This window comes from Eremomyces bilateralis (genome assembly GCF_010015585.1).
Source record: "Eremomyces bilateralis CBS 781.70 unplaced genomic scaffold P152scaffold_11, whole genome shotgun sequence".
Classification (NCBI taxonomy): domain Eukaryota; kingdom Fungi; phylum Ascomycota; class Dothideomycetes; order Eremomycetales; family Eremomycetaceae; genus Eremomyces; species Eremomyces bilateralis.
The window spans coordinates 166,859-185,094 of NW_022985077.1; the positions used below are offsets into that span (position 1 = coordinate 166,859).

At 51.7% G+C, this 18,236-nt stretch overlaps 6 protein-coding genes across 6 annotated transcripts; 3 read left to right on the plus strand and 3 right to left on the minus strand.

The window, feature by feature from the left end:
• Positions 1-1,447: 1,447 nt before the first annotated feature.
• On the plus strand, positions 1,448-3,152 carry P152DRAFT_474177 (uncharacterized protein; the record flags this gene model as incomplete). The annotated part of the gene is made up of 3 exons (XM_033681305.1): positions 1,448-1,910; positions 1,966-2,316; positions 2,371-3,152. The coding sequence occupies 3 exons, from the start codon at positions 1,448-1,450 to the stop codon at positions 3,150-3,152; spliced, it is 1,596 nt and encodes a 531-aa protein (XP_033533558.1).
• Positions 3,153-3,684: 532 nt separating this feature from the next.
• On the minus strand, positions 3,685-4,721 carry P152DRAFT_37793 (uncharacterized protein). The gene has a single exon (XM_033675658.1). It carries the CDS (start codon positions 4,479-4,481, stop codon positions 3,900-3,902), a length of 582 nt encoding a protein of 193 aa, XP_033533559.1. The 5' UTR covers positions 4,482-4,721; the 3' UTR covers positions 3,685-3,899.
• Positions 4,722-4,961: 240 nt separating this feature from the next.
• Positions 4,962-6,740, plus strand: P152DRAFT_398289 (kinase-like protein; the record flags this gene model as incomplete). The annotated part of the gene is made up of 1 exon (XM_033676450.1): positions 4,962-6,740. A coding segment is annotated over one exon (1,779 nt), but the record flags the coding sequence as incomplete, so codon positions are not given.
• A 2,144-nt stretch (positions 6,741-8,884) lies between these two features.
• P152DRAFT_398310 (P-loop containing nucleoside triphosphate hydrolase protein) lies at positions 8,885-10,278 on the plus strand (the record flags this gene model as incomplete). Its single annotated transcript, XM_033676454.1, has 4 exons — positions 8,885-9,090; positions 9,138-9,208; positions 9,248-9,885; positions 9,940-10,278. Coding segments are annotated over 4 exons (1,254 nt in total), but the record flags the coding sequence as incomplete, so codon positions are not given.
• A 3,386-nt stretch (positions 10,279-13,664) lies between these two features.
• P152DRAFT_368216 (uncharacterized protein) lies at positions 13,665-14,900 on the minus strand (the record flags this gene model as incomplete). The annotated part of the gene is made up of 3 exons (XM_033675457.1): positions 13,665-13,737; positions 13,864-14,313; positions 14,365-14,900. Coding segments are annotated over 3 exons (1,059 nt in total), but the record flags the coding sequence as incomplete, so codon positions are not given.
• A 2,317-nt stretch (positions 14,901-17,217) lies between these two features.
• On the minus strand, positions 17,218-17,772 carry P152DRAFT_449736 (uncharacterized protein; the record flags this gene model as incomplete). Its single annotated transcript, XM_033678126.1, has 2 exons — positions 17,218-17,629; positions 17,699-17,772. The coding sequence occupies 2 exons, from the start codon at positions 17,770-17,772 to the stop codon at positions 17,218-17,220; spliced, it is 486 nt and encodes a 161-aa protein (XP_033533563.1).
• Between the last annotated feature and the right edge of the window lie 464 nt (positions 17,773-18,236).

The following is an 18,236-nucleotide window of genomic DNA, read 5'->3' on the forward strand; positions in this document are numbered from 1 at the left end:
TGATTTGGAGTTGCGTACAGGTTTCCTTATCAGACAACACGTACGAGACAAGGTGCGTGGTTTCGACTTGATTTCAGATGAATTGCGAGCGTGTTATTGTGCAACTACACGATGAAATTCACCGGCATGGAGTTTGGCGATCTCGGCATGATTGGCCATATGCGCATGCAACAATGTTGCTGTTATGCGTATCCCGATTCGTTTAAAAGCGGATTCTTGAATGACAATGCAATGTTGATAGCGACACTTGGTGCCATGGTCCAGAATCCGGTGCATGAGCCCATCCAGTCCACCCGCCTGGAACAAATAATGCCAGACAATACGGATCTACCCCCTATTCGCATCCGATGACTGAGTTGACGCTGTAAGTAAAGCCGATTTAACACTTCTGAACTGGAAGTCCTCCACACGAATTGCCCATCCACACATCACCCCGCACTCAGGGTCGCTGGATTCGGATAGACGCACACCTGCCGTCGAGGGTAGCACTGAGCCTCCGCAGTTGGTCCCAATGCAGGTCCCCGGTAAATCCCAGGTCTGAAGGGGTTTGGACGGGGGGTGGTCGGGAAGAAAGGCTACGGTACTAAACGGATGGAGTCGAAATACCGATGTAGATGAGCTAGATGCCTTCGAGCAGGCACTGACTATGTATACTTATTAGCTATAGTTATTAATACAACTCCTGCTTAGGCATGGACAAAGGAGGAGGGGATAGGGGAGAGGGAGAACTGAAGCTATGGTTGATGAGGGGACACTGACAGGCTTAGGAACAACCTTCACAGATCGCGTTGAGATTTTAAAGACACCAATGGATATTCATGATCGTGGATAGTATCCCGTGCTTCCTGCACAATTACAGGAATTTACCTGAAGGACATCTAGGTCTTTGAGTTGCACTATGGATAACGCTGCTGGGGTGTGATTGTTTATACTAATCGAAAGTTTCTATTATACCATAGTCAAAGACAATCAAAAACATTCTGGAAGATGGAAACGGAGATGGAGTTGAATGTAACATTGCCTAGGATCGGGAAGATATGCAAGCTCCCACCGCCTGGTGGTAAAAATCTAGGTGAGTGCTTGCAGCGACTGGAAATTCAGTCGCAGGTAGTAGGATAGACGCGACTCCCATTCTGATATCAAAGAACGAGCAAAAGCTTTCATTTATATATCTTCTAGCCACGTGCCCTCTCTGCTGTTGTGATAATTACCTGAGGAATAATAACAGAATTGAGGTGTGGCGGGCAGAGAACTGAGCGCTCGGGTCGATATTGGATATATCGTGAGTGTTCTCGCACTATCCTTTCTCTTCCACCAAAATCGATCACAACCCCTTCTTTGTTCTTTCATCACAACGTACAATGATCAAAGGATAACTGAAATGGGCTCGTTTATCAGTTCCCTTATGCCTTCTGGTAGCGAGACAACTTCTGTCCAACACGGGAAGATGGCGCGTTCCCCGACTGCGCTAGGTCCTGATGGCGGACTCCGCGATCTCGTCCATGAGCTCGCGAATCTTTCTGAGACCGCTTTCTGGGAGACTCTGAAGAAGGCTTATGCTCTTCGAAAGATGAGAAGCCAGGGCCGGGACAGTGATGACGAAGACATCGCTGATCGTCTCAAGCTAGAAGATGCATCTTTGCTCATTAACAAAGCAACCACCCCTATTGTCGCACGAACTCGACCCCGGAAAGCAAGTGAAGCAGGATCTGTCACTCCCTCTCGCTATGTATCTGCGGGGCTCAGGATGAGGGTCAGCCAGGCCGGGAGGTCTCTTTCGGAGTGCAAGGACAATCGAATTATCGCATCTTCTAACACAGTCGAGCGCGGGCACGATACCGAGAACCGAGCCATTCCACTCGCTCAGGACCCAGTCAAAGGCGATGACAAGAGCACTGCGAAGGAAATAGGTAAGAAAAATAATACTCATCGTCTTGTTAGGTCGTGCGCTTATATACCTTACAGCCCCGAAACAAGCCAAGACAGCCTCCACCGCAGACTGCGTTGAACAGCCAAGCTACTTCAAAGTTAACATCGATGAGACCAAGGATGTTCAGTTCGCAAAGGAAGCTATCAAGGAAGAAGTGAAGATCCCCGCGCCCAAGTCGGCCGCCGAGAATTCTGTCGACACCGTCAAGGAGGAAGTGAAGATCCCCGCACCGAAGTCCACCACCGGGTCTTCTCTTGACAAAAGCAGTGAAATGGGAGTCCGCAAGGGGTCTCTACCTCAGAAGAGTTCTCTCTCTGAACCGACTGGGATCGTCGAGCCATACGAACCAAGCACCCCTAACACCGCGACGCAACTGGTCAAGAAGAGTGAGTGGATTGCGCCGTACGCTTCACGGTCGCCCAGTGACTAATATTTGTTAGGGTCTGCGGAACTTACAACAGTCAAGACCGTGAAGCGATTCATCCAGTACTCGAGGACGGAGCTTCTTGTAATCGGTGCAGCCATGGTCCTCCGTGACCGTGAACGTGCAGCCAAGGCCATCATTTGTGCCCGTGAAGATGGACTTACAAAGAAGACTCGGGCTGCATCGTCGTCAGCAATTGAATTCGCCTCTAACCGAGAAAGCGCAGTGGTTCGGACTCACGACGTGCCGGCAAAACCTCTCGATACGCCTCTGCCGAACATTGTGACGTCAACACCTGTCATCCAGGAACGAAAGGAGAACAAGCCTGCCGACAAGCAGGAGGCGAAGGTTAGCAAGGAAACCATGCCCATCGACAAGGAGGTAAAGGCTGGCAAGGAGACCATGCCTATCGACAAGCAGGAGGTAGAGGTTCGCCATGAGACAATGCCTATCGACAAAGTGGAGATCCACAAGGAGACCGTGCCTATCGACAAGCAGGAGACGAAGGTTGGCAAGGAGATTATGCCTATCGACAAGCAAGAGGTGGAGGCTAGCAAGGAGAACATGCCTTTGTCCAAGCAAGAGCTAGAGGTTAGGAAGCCGGAAGATCAAGGTGCCACTAGTCCTGATCGTGGCCCTTTCAATCCTAAAGCTAAACCGTTCACCCCAGGTACTAGTAGGCAACCGTCCTCAGGCACCGCGCAGAAGACCATCTACTCTCCGGATGCATTCGACGCCTTCGAAAAGTACGTGACCCGCAACCACTCAGAGACCCCTGAGCCAGCGAGCAGCAAGTGATGCATCCAAGGAGACATGAGACCGGGGGACTTCTGGGGCTGTTGAAAAAAGGTGTTGGGTGAATAGAGAGGAATTATTGGTCTTTGCTAGACGACATGGTGAGAAATGACCTGTGAAGGTAAACGTTGACAAACAGGAGAACAAAACGCAGGTACTCTATACAACAAATTGATTGGTTCTTCTCAACGGCCGACATAGGACTGGCTGAAAATGATAAACGATGCTCTTACTTACCGTACGTACTCCCGGATGGGAACTTTCGAAATCGCATGCCGGCTTCGAGAAGTCACCTCATTTGTCGTCATAGGAACCGCCATCCCCGTCTCGTAACGAAAACGGAAAAAACATGTTGATTGGCAAACGATCAACGCTTTATCTGTCCTCACGACAGCAGAATTTCACCCCAGGAATTCGGCCCGTGTGTCGCCCTGTAAAAGCCTGAGTGTTTCGGAGCTCTTGAGAGTGAGGCAGTTTTATCAACGCCCGATTTTTTTTGACGTGTCGAATGAATAGTCGTCAACGGTTTCAAAATGTTGTGGAGAGTCAATCCAAAGAGCCCAATATATGAACCATTCTTCCCAATCAGAGATAAGCACGTCAGCCGATCAAGGATCAGAAGGGAGAATTCCTAGTCGGGTCAGCATTCTTGAGGGGTATCGTGTGCTTTCGTGGGCAAAAAGCACACGAGACAACGAGGCTAATGCATGATGCTGGCTGCGAGTTTTCACACCCGAGGCGAACTAATTATCACGCCTGGATACAAAGAACTGCGTACTCCTTAGAGTCGCACAGAATTCTTGCGAGATGCAAGGGAGGAAATGGTCTGCTTTCCATGCTCAGTACCAGTGTCGGTAGTGTCACCATATAATTTGATGCGTTGTGCCATGGATTTAGAAGCGGCTGCATTGGATGCATGGGAATTCTGCCAACGAAGTCCGAAAGCCCTCCCCTTGCTTGAGTAACAGACAGAAAGGCGAGGCGCCCAACCGCCCTGTGAGACTCGAGTGAAGTTACCGTAGCCTTGCCTGTCCTCTCCGTTGTACAACAGAACCTTACCTCTTGCATGTATTGCGGTCCCGATCGGACATACATAGAGAGCCTCATGCTCATCAAAACGGAATTTCCCCCCTTTGTGCCTAAAATCCCAAACTTCGATCGGTCGAGTTCGCCAAACTGATGGACTAGCCCCTCTTCGAGAAACTTGACGTGTTTTATTATTAAGTTATTATTACTCCGATAGGTGACGAGAAAGTCAGGGCTGGGTGGCGTTTCAGTTGGCCAATCGGAACTTAAGCAGACAACCGCTTGGCGAGAACTCAGCCTCAACATCCAACATATTCGCTTCAAGGGCTGCCTTCATTTTTGTTATGACCAACCTCTGACTGATGTGAATGGACTCATGAAGTCCTCTTCGAAGTTCACCAGTCTCTCCACAACTTTACACATTGATACCCAAACGCAACTCAGGAGGCACGCGGATCGTCTGGGCCATATATCGACGGAAGTCCGCATACACCCCACGCCACCGGCGGCAGGGTGGACTCCGAACAAATTTTCTGGGACCTAAGGATGCCCGCAGCTGCACTACACGTTACGCGTCCGATCCCAAGACGCACGCGGCCAGTTTAGGACGACGACCTTCCAGACGAATAGACGTCCGACAAACCGATCTCAATTCGAGATCCTCATCCATCAATAGGATCAGGCATATGGAGCGGAGACATAGACCTTGCTGCATGTCTCAAGACTTGACGGTGACGGTTATCTCCTTGAAACACTCAATACACAGCACCCGATCACGGGTCAAAGATGTGGGATAGGACGCTGAACTCATTCAACAAAGGTTACCATTGGTTAAAAAAAGAGGAGGAGGGTGCACGGGAGCAGAATGGGACGAGACATGGCTTGGGAGAGGATAGAGAGGCGAACGATGGGCAAGAGCTAGCGAGACGGAGAGCACAATCTAACGTCATCCCAATGCTTCCGAAAGCCTTCACCTTCAAGAGACAGAACTCGGAGATGCGAGACCGGTTGATGCCACACGAACCGTCCCCTGCAGAGCGAAGGGCACATTCGACAGACAGACGAGTTATACCAGGCCATAATCACGACATATCACCACCTCCCCTACCCCCTTACGCATCCGCTCCACACATCATACCGGCTCCAGAAACGACTTCACACTTGGTCCTTGACGACACCGAGGTGTCACCGAATGCGAACCAGACTGACAATCAGTATGCGGAGGACGACCAGTCTATATCATTAGGCTCTATACATCAAGCGTTGGAATCCGTAGCGGACAGTCTGGAAGACCCGGTTTTCCAAGCCGAGCTGGAGCTACGATGGATCTTGAACCTTAGCATGCATTTCCGTGACATGTCCGACCGCGAGAAGTTTTTCATCACATATGCGGCGGAGCCCAACCGCTGGCTACGGGTTACGGTCTCCCTGGACTACCGAAATCTCGATTCCTTACCCAACGATTCGCTTGAGGCGGACCTCAAATCATTGCATTACCAACGGGACAAGTCCGCCAGGATCTATGAAGCCGTAAGAGACAGCCTGAGTGATATCAAATGGTACGACACGGTGACGAATCTCAAGCTGCAAACCCAAGATGGCAGGCTCCATGTGCACGTCACAGAAGATGTCTACGAGAATATCCAGTATCCCGCAGCCTCGGTCATCGGGCATCTCGAATGTCCTCATATCCCCGAGAGTGATGTCGAGTTCGATAGCCATATTAGTGGGTTTGTGTATCGGGTTCGGGTTAACGGCTACCCATCTCACAATGATGCCTCCATTTCGCCGCCAGTGGACAACTTGTTCATTAAGAAAGAGATCCCAGGACCGGATGCGGTAGAAGAGTTCCTCTACGAGATCAACGCGCTGGCTTCGCTTAGGCATTCGCACCATGTCGTCCACTTCGACGGTATCATTGTTTCCCATGACTCTCAATCTCCTAATGCCGATTCCGCGCCAGCCGAGACTCCTAAAATCAAGGGACTTCTTCTTCGGTACGCTTCTAAGGGTGCTCTGATCGACATTCTCTATGACAACCGCATCATTCCTTCTCCGACCCAAGCCCACCATCCGTCTCCCACCTCGACCGGTGCGCTGGCGGATATGGATGGGACTTTGTTGCCTCTTGATCTTCGGCTCCGCTGGGCCTACCAAATTCTGGTTGGTTTACAGGACATTCACGCAGCCGGATTCGTTCAGGGAGATTTTACTTTGAGCAATATCGTACTCGATTCGGAGAACAATGCGCGGATCATCGACATCAATCGACGAGGATGCCCCGTAGGCTGGGAACCACCTGAGCTAGCTTCGATCATCAAGTCCGGTGGACGCGTCGCCATGTACATTGGCGTCAAGAGCGACTTGTTCCAGGCGGGAATGGTCCTCTGGGGTCTCGGTGAAGGCTGGGATGAGCCCGAGCGAGTAGAGCGCCCGCTCACTGACAGGTGGGGATGCAAGGGCGGTGATGCTCCTGGATGGTTCCGGGACCTCACAGCTATGTGTCTAAGCGAGAGACCGCATGATCGTCTCCCTGCAGAAGAGCTGGTTCGAAGATTTGAACAGCACTGGAGCCCACCTTCCGTCGTCGACCCCCAGGCCGGATCCGAGGCAGTGCTTCTTGGATCCAGATCCAAATCTCTCAGCATCGACGAGTGTGAGTGGCCTTCCGAAATGAAAAAGGAATCCCCGAGCAAAAGTCCTGCAAGAAGCCCGAGTCCCCATCGACCGGAGAAGGAGTACATTGACCCAAGTCTGGCGATTAGTCTAGATGACATTCGTGTATTCAACGAGGAGAAGGCGCGACGCGGAATCCCCTATGAACGCCTTCCTAGCGAGCCTGAGATTGAACCTGATCAACAATACCCGAATGCCCCAATGGATCCCCACGAAAGAAGCCGCTGGATTGAGAGTCCTCCCGATGTTCAGCCATGCCAGCCACATGGACTTCAAGCCGTCGGTTCAGACAACAAACCTAAATTGGATTTGGAGGGCATCCAAGACTTAACGTGTGGTTTGCATCTGCCGCACGTGGACGACCCTCTCCCCTCAGAATTTGACAATGATTTCCTGGCGCCTCATAGCGCCCCTCCACCCACTCTCACTACTGGAACTGGCACCGAGGCAGAAACGAGTCCTGAGCGGAGTCCTGAAGTCAACCATATAGACTATTCTCCGAACGATGGGGATAACGAAACGTTGAATCTTGACGATTCGATCATGACGCCTCGACGGGAGACCCGTGGGAAACGGAAGGAGGTCGGCAATGACCCCGACCGAGATCGAGACCGCGAGCACTCCGAACGCTGGGAAACGATCTATGTGGACGGAAACCAGCGATTGGTGTCACGCGGAAGTGGCATCATGGCCGCCAAAGAATCGCAGCACGACATCCCACTTGGTCTCGCTGGATCGCCGAGGAACCGCCCAGTCGCGATCGAGGAGCAGGATGAATCCGTGACTCCCCCGGGGCTTATTCCACCAGCCGATCTGTCGAACCACGGCTCGCGGCCAGGCAGTCACCCCAGCTCGCCTGGAAATCTGCGGCCATCTCTTCCAGAGCGGAGGGCGACGTTCCAGGAACGAATGGCACAGTTAAACCTGCGGGATGCCAAGGGGTTGGAGGGATGGGAGAATCAGATGATGAGGAGGGAGGATGTCGGTGGCATGAGCCTTTTTGGCCCACCACCTCATAAAGACTCCGGATTTGAGGACGACGGTGGTGGTGGTGGTGGTGGTGGTGGCGCTGTGGGAGGTGGACGTGGAGTGGTTTCCGGTGGTCTCGATGGCCGGTCAGAGCAACCAAATGGTGCGGAACTATCTGCATGAAGAGCCATGCGTTGTGCTCGATTGTAGCACTGGCATTTAAATGCGACGGAATTGATCTCGGGATATTATGGGGTTCGATCAAGCGAGGCGAGCGGCGCAGTTGTCAATATAGCATTCAGTTGGACAGCGCATTTGATGGAGATTGGCGCGATGCGTAATGGTCTGTCTGCTTTTCTGTAAAATAGAAGTAAATGGATTCAGGATCCAGCTTGACTACCGTACGATTCTCATGGCCCTATTGACAACTTAACCGCAGTGATTTACTCACTCATGTGGCGACAATCGCGCAGTTATCGGTCAGATACAATCCGTTATCCACCCCCTATCTGCCAAGACTTTCTCGCTTCGCCTGGCTTCATTTCTAACCCTGGCTGTATCCAGCATCCTCCATCTCTGCTCCTTGATCCTGTTCGTTGGATTCATGGCCTCAGCCATGATTTGATTCATTGTTTGTGTTAACAATTCCCAGCAAGAGCAGAAAATCCACGTGAGATAGGATTCCACATGTCCAAACGATGAAATGTTTGTTTTGCAATGGGGACGCGTCAAGCCATCATCACAGCACATTCACCTCGCTCTCTTCTTCTCATTGCCTCACAACAATATAGAACCTCTTTCAAGGGCATTATTCAATGGGATTGGGCAATGTAAACCATTGCTTTATTTACATGGAGGAAGTTGATGTGGTTTCTCCCCTCTACTCGTCCCGTGCTTGAACTTTGTCCTCCGACAGTGTACCAAACTATCATTCTGAGAATCCGAGTCTATAGTCCCCTACAGGATGTCGACACCCCATCCAAGCTCCCAGTCTGTGCCGTCTTCATTATCACGTAAGATGATCTTTCCAATCAGGAAGGGGCTTGAGCTAATTCGGACCAGATCGCCTTGCGAGTGTTTCGGTCCTGGAGGCGCTCCAAACGGAGTCCCTTGCCACTACACCTCTATCAACGCAGCTACGTAGCCTGGACATTCGTCTCCATGATGGGAAGGACCCTCAATATTCTAGCGATGTGAGGAGCGGAGGCTTGCCGCGCAGGCAGATAGCTGAGTTGTACGGACCTCCCGGCTCCGGAAAGACGGAGTTCTGGTAAGTATACTACGCAACACAGTTGACAGTTCCTGACCATTCGACAGTATTCAGCTCGCAGCAAACGCTGTCTGTAATGGAGGGAATGTTCTTTGGATTGGTGCGAGACTATATCCGAGTCCCTTTTGGCATGATATCTAACATTTACTGCTATCAGATTGCAGCACGAAGCTATTTCGTCCTCGTTTCGACCAAGTCCTAGCAGCTGTGAATCCAAAGGCTTCTACAAGTTTCCCAGGCCAGATGAAAGAGCGAGGGGCCGGACTTCGCCATCTAGCGACGCCGTCGCTTGCGCATCTTCTTAGCATTATCAAACGCCCTCCTTCACAATTGGGTCTGGAGAAGAAGAGTCTCATGATACTCGAGTCGCTATCTACAGTTGTGGACCTAGCATATCAGCGCCTCACTAAGGAGCAGGAGAAGGAAAAGAAGAAGGATGGGGCTTGGCGAGGAAGCCGGAAATACGCTGTGCTCAATGACGTCGCATCTTCACTCAGCAAAATCGCTGCTATTCATAATATTGCCATCGTCATCACAAATCAAACCATAACGCGTATTACGGGAGGTGGTCGAGCTCTGCTCTGTCCATCAATATCAGGACCGGAATGGGAGAACTGCATATCGACGAAGATGGTAGTGTTTAGAGACTGGGGTCGTAAAAGAGCCACCTCACAGGGCAATGGTGAAGATGAAAAAGTTGGCGGTGTGCATGTCATTGGACTTTTGAAAGCCCGTGGAGAGAGATTGGACCAAAACGGCCGTTTTGGTGCTGTAATTCCGTTCGTCATTCACGAGGTGGGCCCCCTCCCTTTGCTGCGAATCCGAAGATCAAAACTAAGTGTACAACAGCATGGAATTGAAGAAGTCGACTTACAACCATCTGCCATGCCACTGGCTATGCCGCTTTCGCCAACGAGGCCATCCACAAGAGTTCTGGCGGACGTGATACCCGACTCGGAGGATGAGCTTGGATCGGACGGAGATTTCGATTGGTTCGAAGAGGCGGACTTTGCAATGGTTACTGACGAACCGAGTGAGCAGGAGAAGGATGCTAGCCAGGAAGATCGCGGAGAGGGCAGGAAAGAACAAGCCGGCTTCGCAATGTTGGCTGGCGAACCAAGTGGGCAGGAGAAGGATGTCGGTCAGGGGGATAACGGAGAGGGTATGGAAGAAGAAGCGGTGACCTGAGTCGAGAGAGCAATCCAGCTGGAGCCAGTTGAAGGCGCGATACTGGCTGGGAATCTATGTATCCTTCAGCAGAGGCGCTGATCTAGATCATTAGTATCAATGGCCTAGGCCCAAAGCCTCACCCCACGACATCCATGATCGACAATGTCGTCCCGTCACAGTACTACTCTCATGCTGTCGTACGGAGGAGCATCCTTACCCGACACAACCCGTTGCGAAACGCCATCTCGCACAAACCAAGTATCCCATGCTGCAATGTCTGGATATTCATGACACTCTTCAAAATATGACAGGTCAACTGGAGCATGTCGTGATCTCCAGCCAAACGCCCCATACCCCACACCCCCGCGCTACCCCGCGCTTGCAGTCAAGATCCTCGTTCACCTCCGGAACTTCGTCCCAGAATTCCGTCCCTTGTGTCCATTATGAGTCCCAGAGAATTGGGAGCGGATTTGTGTCTATGTCTTCCTTGAAGCCTGCTAACTTGAGATTCGGTGTACTGTGAGTTGTCACAACGTTTGCACAACGAGGCGGGGAAGATTCGGGATTCCCCACGGATGAACCTTCTCATGGAGAGTAATGGAGTGCGCGAGCGGCCTCCGAAATCTTAGCGGAAAGGTTTGTTATTTGGGGGTATTAAGCCGAAGTTCGTTTGATGCGGTTGGAAGTTGTATATTTTCTCATGCACAATCCTCAATGTTGAGGACTCAACAGCCATTGTTGTACACCGATATTTGGAAGACCGGAAGTTATTGAAGCACAGTATGTAACAGGTATGTGGCTTCCCAGATTGCTTGAATCTACGACTGACCAGGTATTGCAGTCCTCAATGGTTCGATAAACGATTCATAGAAACATGCCTTGCGCAAACTACCGAGGATATATTCCACCGAGAGTGATATATCACCATTGTTCCCACTCCTCCCAGTCTACGATATTGGATTACGATTGCCTTGCACAAAAGTATGCAGGTTTACCGTAAATGAGACGAACCACTTCCGGCCAGGAGCCCTGTCCGCCTCGCTTTCGGCCCCAGAACCGAATAGATGAAGCGGGAGACCTTGGCAGCTGTCCCAGGAAACCAAAGCGTTGAGGATTCTCTTCCTTGCTCGATCGAAATCAGTACTAATTATACCGGTCATGAATTAAAGGTTCCTGGTCGTTCTTCCGCAACGAGATTACTCATACTCGATGCACCGAGGCCAATTCCAACCCGTCATGAATTGACTGGCCTGCGACACCATCAATGGATTACGTTAAATCACATCATCAGCTGGCTACAACGATGTTTCCTGCTTTGTCACTCCCCAAGCTAGGATCATGAGCCGGATAATGAGTGCGGACACTGTGAACGACTGACTGCGGAATACTTCGTAACAGAACTCATACACAAAAACCATGAGGCAAGTCCATAACCTCATTTATTTTTCAAGTTTCCAAGTATATTTGGTCAAAAACCAAACACTGCATAATTATATCTCAAATGGCTCATATCTGAGTTTCAAATGAGTCCTTCCATCCCAACAACCTCCTCTCACGTCGGTCCGAATCTGTTTTATAGGACCGCGCGAGATTATGAAATGATGATGCCAAAGCATCCACGTAACGCTTTAATCAACCGACCCCTGAGTCTTCTAGAAAGACCAAGGGTAACGAACGAGTCTGTCTCTCACCACCGCGGTCCTTGACCGAACCTCGACCAGGACCGTCCACTCCCATGTAAATACCCCGTCGACGACCGCACCCCAACATCCGAAGCCCCAGCCCTCCCCTCCGCAAGCACCCCGCGCATGAGCCCCAACAACCGGGGCCCCGGATCCGCGTCGTAGATTGCCCTATATTGATACTCATATACCTTATCGCACGCCCCGTCTGGGCCCACTCATACCACCGCAACGCCTCCCTTGAGTCCCTTCCCTCTCTGCCTATTCGTAACCGGCTCGACTGCTAAATTTGGGACCAGCGCAACAGATGCCCATTTTGGGCGTCTGAAGAAGACCCGCGTGTCTGGAATTGAGTGTAGCGTGACGAATCCATCGTGCCGTTGGATTTCCGCGGATGGGCTTCGATGGTGATGAAACCGAGGCTTCTTGTTTCAGAAAGACGACATACGGTCATTTTGCCACAGTCGGTAAGTTGCAGGTCCATAGGCCAAGAGCTGGTTGTCTGTCTAGCGGCATGTAGAGATGGTCTTTCGGCGTATCCGCTTTCTTGAGTAGACTACATGTGGCGATTCTAATAGGCAGCTATCGTACGGTAATGAGAAAGGTCGAGCGTTCCTGAAAAATCTCTTGCTGTTGTGGACAGATGTCTACGTTGGTGCGAAGCCATTCACCGAAATATGCCAAGTTCAAGACGAGACGATCCCTAAGCTCTCCATTCAGGCTCCGCTGGCCGTAGTGCATTCCATATCGACGATCATGCCGTGGCTCAATAACTGCAGTAGGATAGGTTACCAAACTGAAGTTCCCCAGATTGAAAATGAATGGAGGACTGGAAGAGATTGAAATCCTGCCTCAGGCATCAGTGCTACATGTCGATCATCAATTTGAGTCCTCCGCTGGCATGCGCGAAGGCATGTGATATCAATTCATCTTAACGACAATGTATGACGACAGCGGTCTCCTGTGCCAAGTGGAGAAGTGTTTACGGCTTGGATGGTTCGTATTCCTGTGCTCCGCGCGTCTCTGGGACGTGTCGAAGTGTCGGATATCAGGATACAGTATTAACCGCGACAATCAGGGGCTGGCACATTATACGAAGTAGTCCACTTCAGATGAAATTCAATTCTAGACAATGCCGTCATCTCTCAGTTCTCATGATCCATCTCAAAGCACGGGAACGTGAACGCGGCATCACCGGCGTACAGATCAAATATCGACGTTGCGTCGCTCAATCCTATTAGGCCTCGCCATGGTGGCCGAAAATCTATTCTGAACAAACACGTCGTATGCAAAGTACATGTATGAAGAAGAAAAAGGTAGAGAAATCCGAGACGCACAAAGCACCGGAAAAGTATGATTGGAGATGTGTATGTTGTTGTAGCCCGAAACATTCCCGCCGGAAAGCGGGAACCACGGAGTGATCATGTTGATGATTGATAAAGCGTGAGGGAAGAAGAGAAGATAAGAAAAACAAGATCATAGCCATCGCTGGGCTTCCAAAAAACAATATCGGTCTATTTCAAGGGGGTTGTGATGCGTTCCATTCATGTCCGTTCCGAACCCAGTCAACCTTTCGCTTCATGCCCATCGATAAGAAAAACCCATTCGAGAGAAAAAGGATAACAATGAAATCCTCCTTCTCCTACGTTTCGTTTACCCCCTACTGTCGTGATCTCACTCCCGGTCGCCTCCCAAAAACCCATTTCCTAACCCTTGGATGTTGGGTAATGGCAATTTCCTCTGACTGCCTTCCGATCGCCCGATGATCTCGCTGATCGACATGCCTATGGTGCCACTTTCCCGCGGCACGTATGGACTCGGACCCTCGGCGTTCGGCTCCAGCGGTGCTAGCGCAGGCGGCGGCATCATCGCGGGTTGTCCGAGGCTGTTGAATCCGGGGATCAAGTGGTCTCGATTGAACGCCGGCTGCGATGGAGACGTGCTGCTCGGATGGAGGTGCGAAGGATTAGACCCGGGAGGATGTTGGTGCTGGAGGGAGAGGTGGCGGATGGTCGGCAGTGTGAGCGCTTCGTTCGGAGGGAAGTTGTAGTGGTAGTTTGGACGCAGGCGGGGTGAGTGGGCGGGCGTGGCGAGCGGAGTGTGGTCGGGGGTCGGAGATGTCGAGGAGTGAGAGAAAGAGGGGGATGGAGGGGCGGTGGAGTAAGGAGACGACGGGCGAGATCGCTTGCTTCGGTGCGCATAGGGGTCGAGTGTGGGGAATGGATGGGGATCGTACTCATGCGAGTGCGACCGGGACATCGGCTGTGAGGATGGGGCGGTCGAAGGGTGTTGACTTGAGTGCGAGCTGTATGCGTACTGTGCAAGAGAGGTCGGACGAGAGGAAGAGGAGAGTGAGTAGAGGGAAGTCGAGCTGGATGGGCCGCTTGAGAGGAAGTTGTATGGACGGTTCGAGGCGCTTGACCCTGCATTGGTTCTTCCATCCCGTTCTACTTGCGAAGCAGCAGTTGCAAGCATGTTGATGTCGAGATGTCGTTGCATAGAATTCGGGCTGTTCCCTTGGCTCTGCGATCCGTGAGGCCGGTTGAGATGGGAGAAGCCAGCGGCATTGGATGCATACGATGCGAAGGAGTGCGGAGGAGAGACGTCGGGAGATGCGATGTTCGACGGTGGAGCGGAACGAGAGATCGTTTTCGGCGGAGGCGGCATCATGCGTGGGATTCCATTCGCATCCATCCCCGAGTTTTGAGCCGCGGCAGCGACAGCAGCAGCGGCGGCATGTTGTTTGTTCCCTCTCCGGGAGTTGGGGTTGTTGTGAATTCTCGAGTGACGAGTCAATTCGTCGGAGCGGGAAAAGCGTTTCAAGCAACCCGGATACTGGCATGCATGAGGTTTTTCGCCGGTATGTGTCCGGATATGACGAGTCTGGTGCTCCAGACGGTGAAAAGCCTTGTCACACAGGGGACATTTGTATGGTCGAGGTAAATCCTGTCTAGGTTCCTCCATGGTTTGGGACGATTTTGGTTGCAGCATTGAATATATCAGACTGATGTTCGATGCTGCCATAGGTTGTTGGATGGTGGAGGAGGATGTGGAGGATGGAGATGTAGATGTTGGGGAAGCACTCGGGGGAGAGGCGGAAATAATATCCAAAAAACCTCTCGGCACTGGAGCCGGCGATGATGATTCGCGGCCCACGGCTTGCTGGGGTTCGGAAGAGATGGCCGAATGTGGGTTGAGAAAGATTTCGAAAGGCGGCGGGCAAATTCGATGATGCTTGCATGTGAAAAATGAAAGCCACAGAAAGCGTGTTCCTGAGTTTTGACGCTGCCTGGGCCCTGTGGAGTGCGGACACTGGAGTGTGGTGGCGGAAATGATGTCGGAGCCGGATGTGGGAAAGGTCCGTGTAAACCACCAAGGCCAAGCTGTCCACTTTGTCCACTTTCCAGATGATAAGGCGGAAGGGAGTGGTACTCTGTGGTAGAGATATCGACGGCCTGCTGGGGAGAAACACTACAGTGGACACGATGGAAAATCCTTTTCTGGTTTCTGAACAGTGCGAGAACCGACAGGAGAGTGGAATGCGAAAATGGGAGAGGATTGAAAGGGATGTAACGAGAAGAGGGAAATGGAATCGGACGAAGACGGGGGGGTACAGCAATCAATAAGTAGGACAACGTCAAGGCCGGATGTATGCCGTTCCCCAGGCGCTCCCTCAATCCGATTGTCAGACGAGGCAACTTTGGCGTACGGAGATTCCGGTGTCAAGTCAATTACCTTCTGGGGCTCCAGAGTCTGGGCAGAGGGAGAGTGGGTGACAACCGACAACTGACAACTGACAAGCCGCCCACTGTACAGGGCAGGATCAGAGGGTGGGATTGGGGATTGCGGGTGTGCGGGAAAGCTGCTGCCCCCGGCCTGAGGTGGCTATCCGGAAAAAGAAACCCAGTAATATTAATGGTTTAATACATCATCAAACGATTCTGAGTCGCCGAGGGGGCGAGGCGTTTGGGGTGTGCTGGACGTGCTGGATCTGCTGGACTCCCCGCGAACCAGACCTGCGTGGGCAGCAATGAGACAGGGCCAGGGGGGAGACTGGCTGTGAGCCGCGGATCGTAGGCAGGGGACTCGGCTGAGGGGGGAAAGATGGGGTTTTCCGGGGATTTCTGTTGAATCCAACCAAGGGCATTTAGAAAGGCCGAAATCTTCGGTAAGGGGATCCTCAGTGCATATCGGTACGGAGCTGACCTGACTTCTTAAGATACATCCGGCTATTTGCTCCTAGCCTCCTACGCTTCCTCCTGGCAAAATGGAACGTGGGGAATGCTGAATGCATCGCTTAACCGCCCTGGCGATAGATACCGTTTGCCCCGAAAAGGCCAATTCTGAAGACACTGAACCTCAACTTCCTCAAGACCGCAAGGCTGACTGGACGAAAAGAAAAGGGATGAAACATTGCTCCTCACTGCTTTTTCCCTGTCGTGGAAGTCACTGGTCTGGGTTTTCCGTTCAATCTCCTGTCGTATCTGGTCGTATCGTATCTGGTCGTTCTCATTCGATTGCGGAACACTCCATGAAGCAGCGAAGAGTGTCAGACCAATCGTTCGTGCCATCCGGGAACTGCAGGGAGATCCTCTAGGCTGGAGGAGCGGGATCACCACATACTCGATGGGGGATGAGCTGCAAGGAATGAAGCAATCTAATTAATATTATTCTAAAAGCAGTACCGGATGCAAGGCATCGTATGTATTAAAGATATCATTTCGCTTCACCGTGATTCGACTGTATAGACCCCCCCCAACCATTCATTATTGCTACATATCACGGCTTGATTCTTGATGAAGGCAGCATCTGAAGCTCAACAATTCGGTATATTACAGCCAAGCCAAGACTCCTCCGTACTTCCGTCCCCCGTGCCTCACCAGTCTCCCACCGCAAGCGGCAAGCCACATCAGGCGCCATCAAATATCAACCCAAATGTACGGTGAGATCAGAGATGTGATCCGCCATCCCTGCATTGAGCGGGTTTGTAGAGGCTAGAGTGGAAGTGGATGGGGATGTGGGGGCGCCACGCCTCATCGCTCCGGTTTAATAAGGGGAACCCGAATTTTCACCCCGATTTTGCTCCGAAGGTGAAAATCCTCGTCTCTGCTGCGTCAGCATCGCATCCATGTGTCGCCTCACTGGAAGTCGGGTACAGGCCCTCCCGTCGTCGAGATACGTCGGTAGATCCCTAAGTTAGTCATATCGGTCGAGATATCCTGCAACGCACATCTGTCTGGTGCAGCTCAACGTACAGGTATCTGATATCATGCATCTATTTCCCGGTGATCGACACCTGTCCTTTAATGTCATCGATAAAGGATGTGTTCTCAGTTTGACAGATTGTCAACCGATTTTCGATCTGATCGCAAAAGCACGCCACATCGACAGGCTCCTCCTCGGCCTTGGTCTGGTTCCTCATCTTTGGTTCTGAAATCTGAATACATTGACGAGCCAATGCGCTGGATGAGTCTGTCCCACTTTTCCCAGCCAGCCGCAACAGCTGTCCATGAATCTGACACCGGGGAAAGCTCTTGGACCGTTGTCCGTTGGAAATGGAGACGGGAACTGGCGTTCGCCGATGGATTCTGTCGCCATAAGAGGGGCCAGGGTCGCCCGATATGAAGTGTGGTCGTGTGTATGGCGAGACGATGATGTGATTTTCGGGCTGAATTGGTGGTATTTTGCTGTTCCGCGGTTAGTGATGGCCGATGCGAGACTGAATCGGCCGACTGGGACAAGGGCTATTTGCTCACCCCATCATCCATGGCCTCGATTTTAATCCTTGCTGGTATTCTTTTGCTGTAGTAAATGATTCAACGGTTTCCATTTCGTGATCCAGCACGTTTCCGATCGCGATTCCTGATGTGAATTATCCACGCTGAACTCCATGATGGGATACCCCAAGCCGTTTGATACTGCCGAAGACATTCCCACAATCGATCCTCCTACATAATCGTCCTACACTGCAGGCTGACTCCCAGATTGTCAGCAGCAACCGCCGTCCAGGGGTGCATCCAACATCCGGACCAGTACTACCATTCGCAAGGCTGAGCGGCTGATGATGCAGCCAGTAGCAAGTCCGGGGCCCCAGAAGAATTCCGTTTTTCGCGCCAGCGCCCGCTACCTACCTTATCTAGATTCTAGACTAGAAATGCGGAGCGCGCAGCGGAAAAAAAGGGCCTGAACCGAAGAATACCGTTTCCCGTCCGATAAGCGCTTGGTTTGAATTAGCCGGAAACATCCAGGACGGGAATAACCAGCAGCCTAGGGATTATAGATAACGTTTGGTTG